This window comes from Anarrhichthys ocellatus, unplaced genomic scaffold (assembly GCF_004355925.1).
Source record: "Anarrhichthys ocellatus isolate YVR2014 unplaced genomic scaffold, GSC_Weel_1.0 scaffold1, whole genome shotgun sequence".
Taxonomy (NCBI): domain Eukaryota; kingdom Metazoa; phylum Chordata; class Actinopteri; order Perciformes; family Anarhichadidae; genus Anarrhichthys; species Anarrhichthys ocellatus.
In genome coordinates this window covers 3,478,474-3,497,449 of record NW_022280031.1, presented here as the reverse complement: position 1 = coordinate 3,497,449, position 18,976 = coordinate 3,478,474, and the positions used below count along the sequence as shown (strand labels likewise).

Genomic DNA, 18,976 nt, shown 5'->3' with positions numbered 1-18,976 from the left:
TCAGCTTTGTGTGGGGGGGGGGGTGAAAAACGAGTGCTCCGTTGACTGCGAAATTAAGATTGGGCATTGATTTGAGGAGACGCATTAGCCGTCCTCAGTAGTGTTGTCAGATGTGACATAACAGTCCTTTGCATCTGATTCGCTAGCGGCAGCCTCGCCATGTTGGCTCACTGTCATCATTGAGGCTAATGATATTGAATGAGTTAAATCATTCTCAGCATGCGGTGCCAGCGGCTGTTTGTGTTCTTCACTTCCGCGGTGAAGTCCGAAGTACATAACGGGCTCTGTGTTTGTGAAGCAGGCTTGCATCTGATGTAAACTGAAGGTAATGTAGGCCTAAATGCAGCATAAGTTTCAGAGATGCATGCACCGAGGCGACCGCATTGTGTTTCGTGGTTTTCAAGAGATGCGAATAAAAGGGAAGGAAGGAGAGAGTGAAAGAAGGAAAGAAAGGGAGAGTGCTAAGGTTAATGCTGGTGTAGGCACTATGCCCAAGAGGAAGTACAGTAGGCTGGAGTGATATGCGCTCATGTCACTGTGTATCTTTCAAGCATGCCTCTCGGAGTTGCGGGATATCTAACAAGGCTAACATTTATCTTTTCATCCTTGAGCACAAGGAGTTTTTTTTTTGGAGTTTTTCATTTTGACAGTTGAGGAGGTTCGCGGTTTCATAACTGTTCCCCAGAAGAATACAGTTAAAGCTTATCCACCTGGCGAAACTTTCCACGATTATCCACACTGCAGAATAGCGGTGGGAAATTCAGATCAAGCCTCATTTGCATACAGTCCCCCTCCGTTTCCCTTCAATGGCAGCCTTTGAGCTTGAATCAAGTCTGTCGGTCTTCATCCACAGACAAGGAGTCAGGTTAGGTTGGAAGTGACCTCCCCCCACAAAGTGGAGGAAACCATCAAAGTGAAGATCTTTCCATTGTAGGCTGCCTCACCACAGACGGGGCATTTCTGTAACGTGACACAGGGCCTGCATCATGTGACTGTTTCAAATCATCAAGCTTGACTGGGAAGCCCATACCTCCTCCAAGGAATGATTAAAGGGCTTCAGTCGGGACAGAATTAATGGTGCACACAAAATGGCTTATGATTATGTAAAGTAGGTTTGCTCAGGGAATGGAAGAGTATCTGTGAGATTGGGAAGGCAGTGCAGGTGGGGAGTCAGTCAATCACATAAAGCCCCTGCTTTTCACATTCCGGTTATCAGCTCTTCTCCCCAAAAAACCAAACCCAGGAAGGGTCTAGAGGGAATGAGTAAACTTATAAAGAGACACTTTTATTTGCCTAGGCGCTGCAAATAATCAGCTGAAAAGTAAGTGAATACCTTTGATGACATCACCTTTTTTGTTTTACTGCTATTTTTGTGCTTTTTTTAAACTGCTCTGGATAACATTTGTGCTTTAGCAGGATTGCTTTTTTTTTTTTTTTTGGTCAATGCATGGTATTGTTCTTTGTCACATTTTGTATCAGCTCCACAGTTCTGCTGTATTGCACTCCGTATCGTTGACTGCTGTGGCCATGTTAAATCAGAGCTGACTCACCTCCTCTCCTGGTGTAAATCCACAAGTAACTCGCCTCAGCCCAGACTGTCAGTAGGATTCCTCACATCTCTTAAGGTCCACTTGTGGTTGTAAAGTTGACGGTGAATCACAGCAATAGTAAATAGTTACTGGCGGTGTTGTGTAAGCGGATGACATTTAAATCCCACCACTGTGTTGTGTGAAGCTGTGATGTATCATTATAAATCACAGAGATGAGACCTTAAAGAAGCCCGTCCCACCAGTTCTGTTTCATCTCGTGCACCTTGAAGTATCTTCATGTAACAGAAATGGAAGCAGACTGTCAAAGATTTACCAATGAAACGTCTGCTCATCAATGATTAGTATACATGTCTGATATTTCCTGATTGTATTATTAGCTGTTATTGCAGAAAGGAAATCAAGTTGGTGGTACTGAAATATAGGAACGTCTTTGTCCTTGTCGGGGAATTTTTTCAGTATTTTGTGACACAAATGCAAAAGCATGCATCGCTCAGGCTGTGACAAAAGCTGTGGGTGTGAGATTTTGGGCGTCATGAGTGTGGGTGCATGCTGGGACGTTTTCCTGCATTCTGAGGGCTCTTCATCAGGGAACCAATTTTCTACAGCCTGCACTCCCCCTTGAAAAATGAATCATACATACAGTACGTTAGTTGAACAGAACCCACCTACAGGAGCCGCTCTGATGGTGATACTAAGACTCATCCACAGCACAGAATTCAGGCCCACAGTAGCCACTTAGGTACTATCCTAAATGTGCACAGAATGTACACCATCTGTTTGCTCTGTGCGTGTGGAGAGAAACGGTGCCAAACGGTGGGATGGTTCATTTATTGATGCAGGCTTGTGTTTCACTGTATATGCATTGTCTGTGTTGGTGCGTAAGAAAGCGAGTGAGATGGGAGGGGTTGTTGTGGAATATTTAGCTTCCGTGTCTATAAGCATGTGACGGACACACTTGCGTTATGTTGAAGGAGAAAATGAAGACAGCTGTTCCTTCTTTGCCTCACTGATTAGACTTTAATTAGTGTGTGTGTGTGTGTGTGTGTGTGTGTGTGTGTGTGTGTGTGTGTTAGCACCACTCATTTCTCTCTGCATGGTATTTTCTTAAATGCTCTAGAAATAGCCTAGATGTATTATTTCTGTTGTGGAATACCGAGACGAGTCTGAATCGTAGTCAGCCAGTTTAAACTGTTGTAATAATATATGTGGGCAGGATTTCTATTTAACTTAATAATGATTTAGTCCAAAGTTCAGTACATATGCCCACAGTTATATGTTTTAATGATCTGTCACAGATTATTATATTTGCTGTATAAAGCTGCCAGACTTTTATTGTGCCTAAAGTAAAAGGATGGGTTTAGATTTACACATGAGCACCAAATCAACAGACGGGTTTTGACAGCAACATTTGTGTTTAGCTTTTCTTTCTGCATGAGAAGCGCTTGAGCTGCATGTTATGTAATGTGTGATTGAGGAAATAATGTAGCACAAGTAGATGTGAGGCTGTAATGTACCAAGGGACCAGAGCTTTAGCTTGCTTCAGAAAGTAAGAGAACAGGCCAGCAGGGGAACATCCCTTTTACCCTTATCATTTGTGTTATGAATATTTAACCTCAACATTTCTTTTATTAGGCAGCCGGCACCAGGCAGTTTGCTCTAAATCAATACAGTGGCCAACGCTATCTCCTGTTCATCAGCAAGGTGGTCTCTTAAAAGCTAATTGGAGCTAGTTAGTACAGTTTGAACCGTTTTATGGAAATACCTCTATCTTAATTATGGTTAGGGTTGCAACAAACAATTATCTTAATTGATCCGTTGATTATTGTCTTATTTAATTGATTGTTTGGACAATATTCAATGTCCATCACAATTGCCCAAAGGTGACATATTGAAGTGTCTTGTTTTGTCTGACTAACTGTCCAAAATCCATATTAACAATAGTAGAAGACTAAGTAATCCACAAACTACTGACATTAAAGAGGCTGATACCAGAGAATGTAGCCATTTTAACTCAAACAGTGACTCAAAACAATGAATCGATTATCAAATAAGTGCTGATTGATTTTCTGTCAATACACTTATCAATGAATTGACTAATTGTTGCAGCTTTCTGTAATTTAGTTTGGTGCCTTCTTTCAATGCATTAAGTTCATTTTGTTTCTTTTCGACATTTACACATTTGTTCTTGATTTTTTTTTTTTTTTTTTTGGGCATTGTCGGTGAATATGTTCTCGTGGTATCTTTTGGCTACGACAGTCAATTTAAAAGCATATCAGGATGTTAGAGCACAGCTCAGTGTGACATTACAGATACTGTACTATAACCATGAGGAGACGAGGAACCCCCAGGTTCTAGTAAGTTCCTCCCTCGTTCCTCTCGAGCGTATAGCAGAAGATTTTCCATCCCTGTGGGCACTGCCAGATTCATCCCCAGACTAGAGCCTTTGAAAACACCCGAGTAAGAAGAAAAACAAATTCAGCCTCAGGAAAACCCTCTGAGCCGACAATCTGTTTATGCCCAAGTTAAAGAGAAATAAACTGCTATTGACAACTTTCTTTAAAGTCCCAGCGAAATGAAAGAGTGTCTGCAGCTTCTGTTCCGAGTGTTCCCCAGTACAACGGAACAGCTGAGCGCTGAACCGTCACAAGAGGGATTGTTTGATTGATGACACGTAGCCCAGAAGTAATCGCATTAAATTGTTGTTACTGACAACTTACAGATAGGTTGCTTTGCTGTGAAACCATTGTGCTCACCAACCTGAAGTCATTGAAACAGTCCAGGCTCAATGTGGTGCTTGTATTTGGCCAAAGAACACAGGTTAGTTCTGACAGGGCTATAATGCCGTCTTAACCGGACCACACTCAAAGAGAATCATGGCTCACACTGATAGCAAAAAAAAGAATTGTCCTCGGTATGCTTGTGTAAGATTGTGTTAAGATCTGCATACGTTTTGCTCTTCATAATGTACCAGCATGAACTATTTTTGCAGCCGTAGCTTCGTTCAGATCTTTTTATGTCTTCTTGTGCATTGGCGTGCACACACATACATTAAGTGTCTGTTTGATATCTACGCAACTAACAGATCTCAGGGTCAGAGGTGGTTTTAGACTCGTCATGTATTTTATGTTGCCTATACAGAACGTGTAATGAGCGAGCTTCAAGGACTGAAAGACACATTGATGATTGGTGATTTGTAAGGGCCTCGGACAATGTAGAGGATCTTCTGCACGGGTATAGCTCTGTGTTGAGGTGTGAACTTGAAGGGATAATTCAACATTCTGTGAAATGTTTTTATTTACTTTTTTAGATGAGAAGATCAATACCACTCTCTTGCCAGTCTGTTAAGTATGAAACTAGAGCCAGCAGCTCTGTTGGTAGACGGATTTTTTAAATTTAGTTTGGACAGAGCTAGACTAGCTGTTTCCTCCTGCTTCCAGTCTTTATGCTGAGCTAAGCGAATTGTTTCCTTCTTTAGCGATTTTCGAACTTAATCTTTTAAAAGAAAACTGATGGGTGCGTTTCCCAAAATGTCAAAACTATTCATTTTAAAACATTTTACATTTTCTCAGGGAAAAGTCTTTATCCATTCACCTCCAGTCACAACTTGCACCCCCGCAGATCCATCTTGGGCTTGATCTGAAACAAGAAGTGAGTTTTTGCTGTTTTGAGTTTCATAAAAAGGTTATCCAGCTGGCAGCAAGTAAATATAGCCTCGTGGCAGAATGCTGCAGAATGAAGTGCACAACCATTCATGCTTCATGCCAGCGAGGTGAGTGCAAGAGGATTGGATAAATAGTGCTAGCAAACGGCATGCTTGTTACGGTTCAGCTGATAATGGTCAAATGTTCCTTTTAAAATCCGAGTTAATGTGTACAAGCAGCATTTTCAGAGCAAAGTGGCTCGCACTTTTCCTCCTCTTATTGCCTAGTCAGCACATTTCTAATCCAATATTCTCAGCCGTCGCTCTTTCCTGAAAGTGGAATGGATGTTACGTAAACGCTAATGGAGGAGGAAAACCACCTGCAGCCAACACGAGCTAGTGGCATTCGGTCTGTGTTTGTTTTCTGAAGTGGAAGCCACGATGGCGGTAGTATTAATAGTTCTGCTTGATGAACATATCTCTCAACACGTTCCTTTTTACAGCTCTGTGACCTTGTTTCCTCATTCATCACCATGTCCTGTCCGCTGACATTGACTTCAAGTCCTCTCTCCCACTCAGTCTGCCGCCTCCATACCTTCCCGATGCTGTACTTTCACACTGTACTGAAACATAACTGTGCCAACGTTTGGTATTGTTTTCTCTCCACACGCCCCCAGAGCGTTATGGGTAAAGAGCTTTTAATCAGTAAAGAAGTGATGTAGATCTGCTCCTACGGTAGTATAAATCCCTCTACCATTCGAGCAGATTTGACATAATGGGCCTTTAGTTGATGCTCTGTATAAGTTATGATTTAAAGGGTGCAACAGTAGTCTGAACTCATCACCGACTCGCATCCCGAGAATTTGTTGTTTTTGCTGGAACAGCAGATGTGTCTTTACCAGGATGTTTTGAATGGATTTAGATCAAAAGGCATAATAATGTTGTTGGTTTTTTTCACTGGCTAGTAAATTGAAGCTAACAATATCGAGACCCACTGGTTTGCAATGCATACAATTTCATTATGTAGGCTGACATTTATTTTCAGTAGCCTTCCAGGTGGCCAAGATTTGATAGTTTGACAGTAAGATCAAGAGATAATTTGGCTGTATTTAGCTCCACCCTCTCTGTTACTCTTAGTTTTAATCTCAAGGGGAATGATGCTTGTCATTGCGTCTTCCATTTTATTTTATTTTTTTGTCTTAATCGGTCTGAGAAGTGTCGCTACAATGTTTTTTTCAAAGGTTAATTGGCCCAAGCGAGGACATGGGAAACGACACGTTTAAGACTTTGATAGATAGAAAATGTTTGGCTACATCGACATTTACTCCTGTTTTTCTTTATTGCTTATTGGGAATATATGGGATAATATATGGATTCCATATTGACTCATGAATCATGCCGTTAACTGCTTAAATATCACTAACTATTGGCAAGAATAAATAGAATATTTCTTTCTTTTTTTACCTATTTCATATTTTTCTACCAGAGACAACAACCCAATAAGAAACAATGGATCAGTAATACCTGACTGAAAGGTCATGTGAGCTCTGATATGCCCCGTCCCCGTTGACCTTGAAGGAAAACGACTTCCACTATTTCCCACAAGTCAGCTTCCATCAATGGCAGCCAAAGTCGTCCGCAGAGCTGAAAGGTTGACATAGACGAGCAGGATTCATTGTGTCGCGCTAAAGTGAAATGGAACCTGTGTGTAAACGAGCCCCAAATAGATCTCCATTCCACCCTTAATCAAATAAACCAACATACCAAAATGAAAACCTTGCCTTGTCCACTTGAGCTTCAGGCTATTGGGATCAGAAGGCTAATGTTAACTCCGAGAAAGGTTTCCTAGTATTTCAAAGTAAACAACCAGACTGGACATGTGCTACGGTCACTGTGTGTCTCATCAGGTGTTGGCCCTGCGGCTGCAGTGCTGCTGCGGTCCGGTTCTGTGCTGTGCCTGTCTCCTTCATTACGGACGAGGGTGTGAGAGATGACTTCACTGTTGTGGCTCATGTCTGCTGAGGCTCAGCAGCAACCTGACACCTGCCTGCTTACAGGGTCATTGCAGCAACGCACAATGCAGTATTCAAGGCCAGTCTAGTGAAATATTGAACACAACAATTTGCTGACAAAGGGACATCCTTACAACAAGAACAATTGCAAGGGCAGAGCTGTGTAGTCTGATATCCTGGTTACTTGTTTTTGCTTAAATGCACTGGTACTGTATGTGCAGTAGTATTGTTTAAAAGCATGCTTGTGCAGCACTTACACAGTGAGCTTCGCTTTGTGATAAGCCCAACATGCTGATGAAAATGGTGAAAATCAGGAAGCTCGCGTATCCAGTTGCTCCCAGTTTGAAGTATCTCATCTGACAGGTTTACTGTGCATCTTTTTTTCTGAACATGCTTGTGCACTATGTATGAACACATTAAGCAACACTAATTCATTTAATCACATTAGGTGTTAAAATCTGGACGAGTGCAAGGCTGGAAACAGACTCGGTGCAGTAGCACTCGACAGTGTTTAGAGACAAACTCTCCTAAAGGGTTCAGTCAAGATGAATTTTGAGTGAAGAAGCTATTTTGCACCCAGACAAGTGTCTTCGTTCATCATTAAAAGCACTGGCAAATATGCTCCATTAACACTTTTGGTCAGTAAGCTGCTTTTGGTTATCTTGATTTCTGACGTTGAGCAGCGGGCCCCCGCGGGGGGGGGGGGCATTTTACTCATGTAATTAAGAAGCAGTTCATTGTAGATCGGCTCTAGTGGTTTGCCAGAGGGGACGTGTGTTAACCTTGTTACACTGTTGCTCCGTAGGGGCATGTGTGGTCCCACTGGACTCCCTTATCTTTCTCTCGTCTCCCTCATGACTGACGGTGTTTGCTTATAAGTCAGCCGTCTCCTATACATGACATCATCGTGCTCTCGGATTCAAACTATAACACGATTACAGACCTCACTGACCAAGTCGTATCGTTTTAATGAGGCTCTTTGTTGTGAATATTTTTGACCCAAATGCTTCACTTTGCAAACACACAAACTGGACATGATTTCATTATTTTTTTCGATATCACTCGATCTCACTGAGACCTCTGATGGCTGAAGGTTGACTTTTGTTGTGATTTGAATAGATCTTGAGTCAGAAAACTAAGAGTACAAATGAAAGGAGAGACTCTGGTGGTTTAGTGAAGAAAGAGTGAAACTAATGAGGTTGAATGATAAAGTGAACATTTAACAGGATTAACTCTTCCATAATGGAAAGTGTATGGAGATGCATCAAAAAGAAACTTAAAGCATTTTAAGAGCCTTTAGTTGTTTCAATTCAGCACAAATGTAGCCCACTTAGCCTACTTAGAGGATATGTGATACTGTTGAGATTTCCATATTTATTTTAAACGGTTTAGTCATTTTTTGGGGGGACTCTGTGTTCAGACCACATTGAAGTGTTTTGTTAGTCAGCGCAGCAATTCAGCAATCTTATCATGGCTTCACAAAACACCCACCCACACACACACACACACAAACATGCAGTCACAAGCGCAGTCCTATAACACACACATCTGCACACACAGCACACCTATCCTCTGTCCCCCTCTGCTCTTTTTCAACTGTATTTCTATATAGGCGGTCTTATAAAAATATATTATATATCCTCCCACACGCTCGCTTTGACTCCTGCACATGTTACATCATCTCTGATGCCACATTTCCTTTATCTCTTTACACTGCCAGCTTATTTCTTGAAATAGGTTGACCAGAGGTAGCACACTTCATGTGTATGTTTAATCATTTCCCAGATCAGCGATAAAATGAAATAGTCTGAAGATAAACTGCAACTTCCTCCTGAAAAAGAATACAATCCGCAAATTCAACCAAATCCGTTATTTCTGTGTTGCCTTTTAACTAGGAGCCATGGCTGTCATAGAACAATTTTAAAAGTTCTCGCACCCAATGCTGTGATTGTCAGCAGAGGGGTCTGTCTGCGCTGTGATAGGCTCAGAGCCACCAGCTTTCAGAGCATGTTGTTGTCAGTAGTCAAGCTTCCGTATTGCTGTGGGGGGATTTTAGTCAGATGGCGGCTGAGGGATCCTGGTGTGCTGTGAGACATTTCAGTGGATGTCATGGTGTGGGGCTGCTTAAGACCCAATTCCTCTCTGACATTTCACTGCACACACACACACTCATTGTCAGCACACGTGTTACTGTCCAACATAGATGTGTCAGCACTGACATCCGTACAAAACCCCTGTTCTTGTCAGCTTCCATAACTTTAAGCTTCCATTGCAGTAACAGGCTTTCCTCGCATTACAAAGGAGTGATGGGGATGTTTATGTATTTATCAATCACTCAAATCAATTTACAAATGAGACTTAAAGTCCTACTCTAATGGTCATAGCCATCGCCGGAGTGCAGAATACCACAAATCACTGCCACCTTAGTGCTGCATCAATGCTAATGTAATTCTCTCCGTTTTGACAGAAACCTTGGGAAGTCAGGTCTGCGGGTGTCCTGCCTTGGATTAGGTAAGAGACATTTTGATCATGAGACACACTGAGACATTTGCTGCACAGCCAAAGAATTTGTCGAGCAGATTTGTGAGGGGAATTCATAACCCCATGGTCCTTCATCTTCAAATAGGAAGAGAAGAGTGTTTTTACACAGAGTGTAGTTCTGTGGGAAGTTCCAGCAGTAAAAACGGCTCAAATATACGATCCAAACTGCCTTTTTTTAAATTTTTTAAGCTAGATCGTTTCTTGTTTATACAATGTCGGTCCATATAGAGTATCACTGTTCACTTGCTCATCTGTGTGCATGTGTATGTTTATATACTTGCACTCTGACCCCACCTCCCTGTCGACCTCTGTAGGAACATGGGTGACGTTCGGTGGACAAATAACGGATGAGGTGAGAGCAGATGGATTTTGTCATCCTCCATCAGTCAAAGCTGGGGAATGGAAACCCTCCACATGATCTGGCACATCCTGGGTTGCTCCAGAAGCCTATTTATACTTATAGTGAAAACATATTGCCGGAGGGAGTCCACAGTCAGAGAATAAACACATGTTATAGGAAGGCAAAGCCACGGAAGCCTTATTTAGTCTTGTGAAATAAGTTTAATAATTGAAGTCTTACCACCTCACATCAGCGGCCCCTCACCCCATCCTTCCCCCTCTCTGTTCCTTCTCCCCTGATCTCTCAACAGATGGCAGAGCAGCTGATGACTCTGGCCTATGAAAATGGCATCAATCTGTTTGACACAGCGGAAGTCTACGCTGCTGGGAAGTGAGTATATCCTGAGCCACAGGTCACAGAGCAGTGAGCACCAACACCGCATATTACCAAAACCATAAAAGCACCAGGTAGAGATTATATAGAAGGCCGACTCCTCTTGCTTGAGTACCAGGTGTGAACCCATGCAAATAGTTTCAGTGTGACGTGCAGAAGCTTTTACATCATTCTTGTACAATAGGACTTTGTTTGAGCTAGTCAAGTTGTGAGCAATTACTTTTAAAATAAAGTCCTTTGTACTGCACAATCCATATGATCACTGTCAAAAGTTTTCCATCAGACTAAATAGTTTGCAGACAGTGGACGCAACAGATTTATGTCTCCACCCTTGGTCTTCAACCTGAAATGAAGCTTGTCCTTTCCATCACCACCATTGTTGCATTCATGAGGGTTCAGATATTCATAGTCGTAGTCTAAATTTACAGGACAGCTAGTGTTGATATTTTTAACTTCAGAAAGCAGCCTAGTGCTGCCTTATTGCTATTTGTAGTGATGCTTCAAATACCAGCATGGATTAATCTGGCTTTGTAGTAACTTGGGTGCTTTGAAATAATCTAGGGGATTATCCTTTGCAAACAGTATCTCTGATTAACAGAACCAACTCCTTTTTTTTTTTTTTTTTTTAATCCTCCCAAGAATAGCCTAGTTTTGCCATTATGTTTGGGGAGATGCGTCAGAGTGTCTCAGAAAAGAAAATCAAAACAAAACAAAAAGACTAGAAACATGCAGCATCTCTGTGGTTTCCCTCAGCAGCTGTTGTCTGCTGAACGTCATCACTACATGCTTCAGTATTCCGGGGGGGGGGGGGCTTTTAACAATCAGTTTGCACTGTTGTTTTCGGATGGAGGGCCAGAAAAAATTGATCTTAGAAACAGAAGTTTTACCAACAACGACTTTGATCATCGCGCCTCCATGAAACAGACCACAGTTTGCGAGAAAGTTAGACACGTGCAAATGTTTGTGACGGCGTGTCACACAGCTCAGTATGTGTTGCACAGGTGTTAATCCAGATAACGTCCACTGCAAAGCAGCGAAGAGGAGCTTATATTACACACGTACGCCAGAGTAGAACAAATCACACACTTTGCTCATCAGAATGGGGGGAAAAAAGAAGCTTTCATGTGAAGTCCTTGGTACTGGCTTACTGCGATTGCTTCATCACTCAGACTTATAGTAGTAAAGTGGTGCTGGTGGCTGTACAGTCGGCTGCTGTAATGTTAACTCTGTGTTGCGAGCCTGGAGGTCTGTAAGCTGCGCTCACACTCCTCGTTCTGCTCGTGCACAACACATGGCAGTCGGCTGTTTGCTTGTTGTGGTCATCAAACAAACATTCAGCACATACAGATATTTAGATATTGATTGTGATTCTTAACCAGCGTATCCTTTGCAATATGCAGGCTTCTGTGTCTCAGAAATATAAATACAAATGTGTAATTGCTCAAATAAACGTGCTCTGTGTGTCCCGTGGAGCTGCTGTTATCAGCAAACGCATATGGCAGCGAAGCATTTAAAAGTATGCAAGTCATTTATTTCAGGCTTAGGCATTTCGCTCTCGATGCAGAGTAATTGCATGATATTGTCTGAAACCAGTGACAAATTGGAAGCATAATTACAGAGAAATCTAAAAGGAATAAAATATTGTAAATGCATGAATAATGCAACATTATGTTGTTGGTTTCTGTCACAAGTCATCACATCAACTCGGCGCTGGAACAAAGACCCAATTAATGAATGAATGAAGAAAGTCAACCTGCTCAAGGCACACTATCTTATGTTTGAGCTCCCAGAGTACTCGCGTTTCAGAAGGGCAACACACAGTGCAGTGTGTGTGTGTGTGTGTGTGTGTGTGTGTGTGTGTGTGTGTGTGTGTGTGTGTGTGTGTGTGTGTGTGTGCACACACTATTATGCACACAAACAGGCATTATTGCTCTCAGGGTAGTGCTTGAGTGCTCGTTTAAAAAGCTGTGAGTCCAGCTGGCAGGGTCTAATATGGCTAGTGGTAGTACTTGTGCTGCTTTTTGGATCAGCAGATCATACCGGTATTTTTTAATACGTGATAAACAAGAGACACAATATATATATATATATATATATATATACAGTACGTATATATATATTTATTTATTTATTTATTTGTGTGTGTCCTTGGGCACGATGTAGTGTGTCTGAATGGTTAGATCCTGATTGGCAGGTCGGCGCCTTGCATCAATGTATGAATGTGGGTGGGAATGTACACATGTTGTGTAAAGTGCTCTGAGTGGTTAGAAGAGTAGAAACATGTGAATGCAATTCCATTAACTGAAAAATGTGTAGAATCACATAAAAAATATAATGTAGTTATTAACCCTCAATAACTCGTCCTGTCGGGGAGAAGAATGATACAAATATATATATACAGGGTGAAATTGGAGGGACATGAGGTTGTGAAATGTTTAATTGTTAAATGTTTATTAAGTAAAGATTTCACACCCTCATTAATTAAGTTATTATTCTATTTGTCAAAATGAGTGACAGTTTGTTTCTCAGTAATAATACATTAAGAAAGTGACATCCATTGTAGAATTTCAGGAAACCTGAAAGCTTTCCAAATAAACATCTATTTTATATAATTTAAACACTCGGTCCCTAAAGTAAAAACAGAAGTTATTCGCTCGCTGTCTGGGTATCTCGCTCTGCGGTAACTTTCCCGCCAGTAACTAGTGGTTCATTTAGTTTAATTCCATTAATCTGCAGATGATTTGCTCACCTAAAAAGCTGAAACTAGTGATTGTTTTGAAGCTTTGCTTAAAGAATTCTGATTACCATAACCACAAGTCCGACTGTCTCGACACAGAGACTCTGAGGATAGCAGCAACACTAATGCGCTGTCATAAGTGAGATACATGATGGTCCTTGTAGATTCCAACAACACTTCTGACACAATAAAATAAATAAAACACATTTATTTTAAAACTGCATCGATTAGAGCAGCTGGCTTTATTCATCAGTGCACCCAAAATGAATCCAGAAGAAATGTCTGTAGTTGCATTGTTTCTTTTCTCTAAGGAGCGTCCAAATAGATTTCATGTGAGACACAGAGTAAGAGGACTGGAGAGAGATCCTGCTGACAGGTCTCTGCCCAGCCCTAATGAGCCCCATGTTGATCATAATGTCACTCATTAGCAGCCACAGTTGTGCTAATGAGTGACATAGTGGTGCCTCCACAGCACAGCTGGTCCAAGGCTCTGCTGGCTCTGACCTGGCAGCTAATTCCCACACACACCAGTCCTAAACAGGTGCTCTTCCCACTGAAAGCTCCTTTATGCATCATCCAGTATGTGTGAAGAGTTGGACTGCTTTCTTTCATGTAAAATCATTCCTCAGTCAGGTGTCAACGCTCTTATCATTCCAAAACTATCTGTATTTAATCTTCTCTCCATCTGCTTCACAGGGCAGAGGTGGTGCTCGGAAACATCATAAAGAAGAAAGGATGGAGGTATGAGGCACACTTGAATTGAGTTTGGTGGGGTGGGGGGGGGGTTAATTTCCGCCCCAGCCAGCATCCCTAATCTTGTATCATCTCCTTCCCTGCACATATTGGGAGGCTGTGTGTTGTGAGCTGGAGCAGTAAGGTAGGAAGATGAAAGATGAATGCAGGCAGCCGTGCCATGCCCACACTCCTGTGTCCCTCCTCAAAGATGCTAAATAACGGATGAACTTCTAGTCCTTGTCGTCTACTTTGTCGGTCCTGGATTGACATTGGTATAGCACTGTCAGATTATACACCTACGGACACTCATTCATTGCCGCCTGTCGAGTTCTGGCGCGGTCACACATATTGCATATTGTGGGATGTGGTTGCGTGTGACACTGAAAGAATGATGTAGAAACGCATAATTGCCCAAAGGGGGTGTCGGGGCTTTTCATCCTGCTGTTACGACGTATAATATATGGTTTGTGTAGACTTTAGATCTCACCAGCTCCTACTCATGAGGGTTTTTTTTTTTTGCTATAATTCTCAGTGTTTGGCAGATGTTGTAACAGATGTGTTTTCATTTTTCAGACGTTCAACTCTGGTGATAACAACAAAGATCTTCTGGGGTGGAAAGTAAGTTTCATCTGGCTGCTTCTCTGACTCTGAGAAACGACCCTCCTGTATATTACCTTTAGTTTGATGCTTCTGGTAATGGGATCATGTGTCATCCGAACTGATTTGTTGTCGGGTACTTTCAAAAAAGCATTTGTCAGATTTATCATTTATCGTAGGGGCCAGGTCGCATCATTGTTCTGTTATTCTGTTTATAACGTGTTTGTTTGTTTGTTTAGAGCAGAGACTGAAAGAGGTTTATCCCGAAAACACATTATAGAAGGTAAGTAGCAGCGCCGCGGGTTATTGGATTAAATGCTGAACCTGCAGCAACGAAATGCTTCCTAATTAGATGCTTTGGCTTTTAAGGGAATCAATTCTTTTTTATTTTTATAATTGACACACTCTTGGCGTTGCAAGGAAACTTTTGGTAGAATAAAACGTTTTTTTTCTGCAGTTTATAGATAGTTTTATGGAGAAAATAATAATGTAGCACAACAAAGATTCACTATTACGACACCAACTGTGGTTCTTATTTCTAGGTTTAAAAGCTTCTCTAGAACGACTGCAGTTAGACTACGTGGATGTGGTTTTTGCGAACAGACCGGACCCTAATACACCTATGGAAGGTAATTCTACTATTGTCTCTACTTTATTGGTTTTGAATTATCACCATTTTTTTCCCCTCTCACACACATGTTTTATCATATTGCACATCACAAAATCACCTCTTTTCTGTCTCTATGACTACTGCAATGCCAAGACGCCGATAAACAAACCTCTTATAACTGAAATATCTATTTTTACATGCTGCATGTTGTCGTGGTGCTTCCACCTCCACAGTCAGAATGAGGATACACACTGATGCTGGAGACCTTTAAATGGCAGAGCGCTAACTGTGTGTGGGCTCAGCTGGTCACACAGGATGCATCTGCTCCAGTGTCGGAGTTCCCCTTTGGGTTTACGGAGTTCGGTCAGAGGTCACCTTCCTGCCTTCAGCTTGATGCTTCAGTGCTTCGGCTCTTTCACAATACTTTAGTGTCTTGTTAGGCTGAAGTAGCTGGTGTTGTTTGATGTAGACGTCGAGGCAATTCTCTTGCTCATCTGCCCTTTAAAGATTGCACGCAGTTCACATTGGACAGCTTTGAGTTTATGTCTTCAAAACAGGAGTTGGACCATCTGGTGTGTTTTATTCTGGCTGTAGCTGAAGGGCAGAGTGCAGAAGGAAGAAGTGGTGACCTGATGTTCTGTCAGTTTACAGAGAAACCCTCTTAAGCCAAGCGCCCACTAGATGATAGGAAGGCTGATTCGGTTGTCAAGAGAGACTTTTCACAAACGACACATCAGCAAGGTGAATAGACAGAGGGATGGAGGATGATTGAGGGTCGACACGCTCCTGTTTTATTGCGCTCTGGTGCTCCTGATCTTGTCTGGGACACCCCCGATCGTTATCAAACATGCTCGGTATCTTTCCTTGATGTAGTGCCACTTTGATCACTGAAAATATGGAAATTAAAGTTGGGTAGGTTTTCATTCGCCGTCACACCGATACGTCTGTACAATGAAACTCCTATCTAATGGCTTTATATTTGTTGTGTTTCTTAACCCTCTCTGCTTAAAATACATACGCTGTAGTCCAAGTTTGCCAACGTTGTGAAGATGCCTGTCATCTCTTATTCATTTCGCTGGGCTGCTCTCGTCTTCCCCTGTAGCATGTTGCAGATCACAAAGAATCTTGCTGGATTTTTACATCAATGAATAGATGTCACCCTCATCCGTATGAATCACTCCCCATTCTGATTTTAAATAATCTTTCCCACTTCTCTCCTGAATCATTCAGTCCATTTGGATTGCAAATGATGTAAAATACGTCTCTTATAATAATACAGAACAGCTCAGATACACAGACTCTGATGCTTTATAGAGAATGTAAAACAGCAGAGAATATAAAATTCTGTAAACACAACAGTGCCGCTCCAGCATTGGTAGTGGTTTCTTTTAACATTTTTGTATGTTTTTACTTGCAGAAACGGTTCGAGCAATGACCCATGTGATAAACCAAGGCATGGCCATGTACTGGGGAACATCCCGCTGGAGCCCAATGGAGATAATGGTGAGAAAACAAGCCAAAATAATCAGAGCAAATATTCATTTCCAACATAGCCGAAGGAGTTTTTTTCTTCACATCGCAAAGATTTGAATTTATTCCTGACCGGCTGTATCCTACATGCTCCTGTTCCTGATCTTCATTGATGTTCCGCATACTATATGTATATCCTACGTATATAGTCTGACATTTTTATGATATATTTCACTATTTATGAAGTTTTTATGACATACTAAAATATGACTTTGTGTTGCATTTCTTTTGATGACATATGACCTTTTATGACATACTATACTGTGACTTTCATGCCACACTACTGTATATGAGCCTAGTTTTTATTTCTTCCATGTCCTTGCATTTCCTGCAGGAAGCGTACTCTGTGGCGCGACAGTTCAACCAGATTCCTCCCATCTGCGAGCAGGCTGAGTACCACATGTTCCAGCGAGAGAAGGTGGAGGTGCAGCTACCGGAGCTCTTCCATAAGATAGGTGAGCAGCAATGGAGTTGTGGCTTTGATTGAGGTCTACTCGACCTCTATAGGCTGCGGCTGCCAGATGACTGCAGCATGTGTGTAGAACACAAATTCTGTACAAACAATGCAGAGTTTTAAATTGAAATTATTATTATTATTATAGTATTTTAGAGAGCCAAGATTTCAACTTGTACAGCAAAAACCTCATTTTCCAAAGACAAAGTAAGGGCTCTAACCTTATAAGGAAGTGAGGGTGTCATGATGGTTACGTCCTTTGCTCTCAGGTGTGGGGGCCATGACGTGGTCACCACTGGCCTGTGGTATCATCTCAGGGAAATACGACGGCAGGGTGCCTCCCTACTCTCGGGCCTCTCTGAAGGTAGTCAAACCTTGCTTGCTGGTTTCTTTATCTGATCGTCTGTGCTGTTGTCACCACTCTGTGTCTCCCTACTGGTTGCTGGTTTGTTTGTTTGTTTGTTGATTGTGTGTATTATGTCTTTCAGGTTCTGTAACTCTGTGCACACCTCGCTTATCTGTGTTTTCGTGACATGGTTGACGCCATGCACTGTGCACCTCTTCCCAAGCTTTGTTGTTCCACACCGTTTGCCAGCTGGTGTCAGTGTAACGCAATTTAGAGCACGCACATGAACACACACGCGATACAAACATACACACAGAGCAATAGCAATTTTATGTAATTGGACAATATGGATACCAACACTATTTAAACTTCAACTAAATTAGTCAGTATGTTATTTCAGGCAATATTTTGTTAAGACTTTTGTTTTCCTATATGCATAGTGGAACTAAACTGAACATTGAGGAGGAGGAGAAACGGTTGTAATGATTTGATTCAGTGAGCACTGACAAACCCAGTGGAAAATTTCATCTGGAAAAACACTTTTTTTTTTTTTTTTTTTTTTTTTTTTAAGAATATTGAAAAAACAAGATTTTGACACAGAGTTTTAACCCAAAAAGTTTTTTGGTCAAACAGGTCTTCACCTCTGCGCTACACAGAAGCTAACACCTGACTGAATGCAACACTGTGCCGTTGATGTGTGTAGTGGAGTGGCATGTTGTGTATCTGTGGATCGTGTGTCAGTGACTGTCGACTACAGAAGAAAGTAGTTCTCCATCTTGGTGTTGTGCAGTACCTTTGGTGACTTGTGTGGAATGTGCTGCTTCCTGTTTGGTTCAGTGTTGTCTGTGGATGTTTGTGGTCTTTTGGCTTTTTGATTATTCTTACTGGTTTCTAATTTGTGACTAATAGCATTCTAATGTACACGATACTTGTAAACATTACTGTTTTTCCTCAGCTGAGCATAATTGGATGTACTTAAAGTAAATTACAGTAATGTTTTGACCTTTATGATAATAATGAACTCAAAGTTTTGTATTTCAGTAAGTGTAGCTGTGGCATGTTTCCCTGGCTGAGGTGTAGACAGCAGGAGACAGTCGCGTGTTTAAAAACAGGCCCTGGTGACACCGGAGCTGCGGCGCAGCAGTGTGTGAGCAGGGCTGTGTTTTTGAGCAGGTGTGCTGTGTTTTCGACAGGGTTACCAGTGGTTGAAGGACAAGATCTTGAGTGAGGAGGGCCGGCGTCAGCAGGCGAAGTTGAAAGAGCTGCAGGCAATCGCGGAGCGGCTGGGCTGCACTCTGCCCCAACTCGCCATCGGTACGCAGATACACTCTGCCGCTCTCTCTCTTTCTGTCTGTCTGTCCGTCCCTCTGCCTCGGACGGGCCGAGGTCAACATCACTCCAGCAGCTGTCTGGTTTGACTGTTGAATTGTTGTGTTGTCACGTCTGTGTGTGTGTGTGTGTGTGTGTGTGTGTGTGTGTGTGTGTGTGTGT

The 18,976-nt window shown here is 42.0% G+C and overlaps 1 protein-coding gene across 7 annotated transcripts in view; it reads left to right on the top strand.

The window, feature by feature from the left end:
• Positions 1-18,976, top strand: part of kcnab2a (potassium voltage-gated channel subfamily A regulatory beta subunit 2a) — a 69,420-nt gene that overhangs the window by 43,839 nt on the left and 6,605 nt on the right. For all 7 annotated transcript variants that reach the window (XM_031845747.1, XM_031845770.1, XM_031845764.1 and 4 more), the window contains 11 exons: positions 9,670-9,713; positions 10,058-10,095; positions 10,394-10,473; positions 13,910-13,954; positions 14,522-14,566; positions 14,785-14,828; positions 15,088-15,174; positions 16,573-16,658; positions 17,020-17,140; positions 17,409-17,503; positions 18,679-18,799. In XM_031845747.1, coding sequence (XP_031701607.1) covers positions 9,670-9,713; positions 10,058-10,095; positions 10,394-10,473; positions 13,910-13,954; positions 14,522-14,566; positions 14,785-14,828; positions 15,088-15,174; positions 16,573-16,658; positions 17,020-17,140; positions 17,409-17,503; positions 18,679-18,799 — 806 coding nt within the window. The remainder of the gene's footprint in view (positions 1-9,669; positions 9,714-10,057; positions 10,096-10,393; positions 10,474-13,909; positions 13,955-14,521; positions 14,567-14,784; positions 14,829-15,087; positions 15,175-16,572; positions 16,659-17,019; positions 17,141-17,408; positions 17,504-18,678; positions 18,800-18,976) is intronic.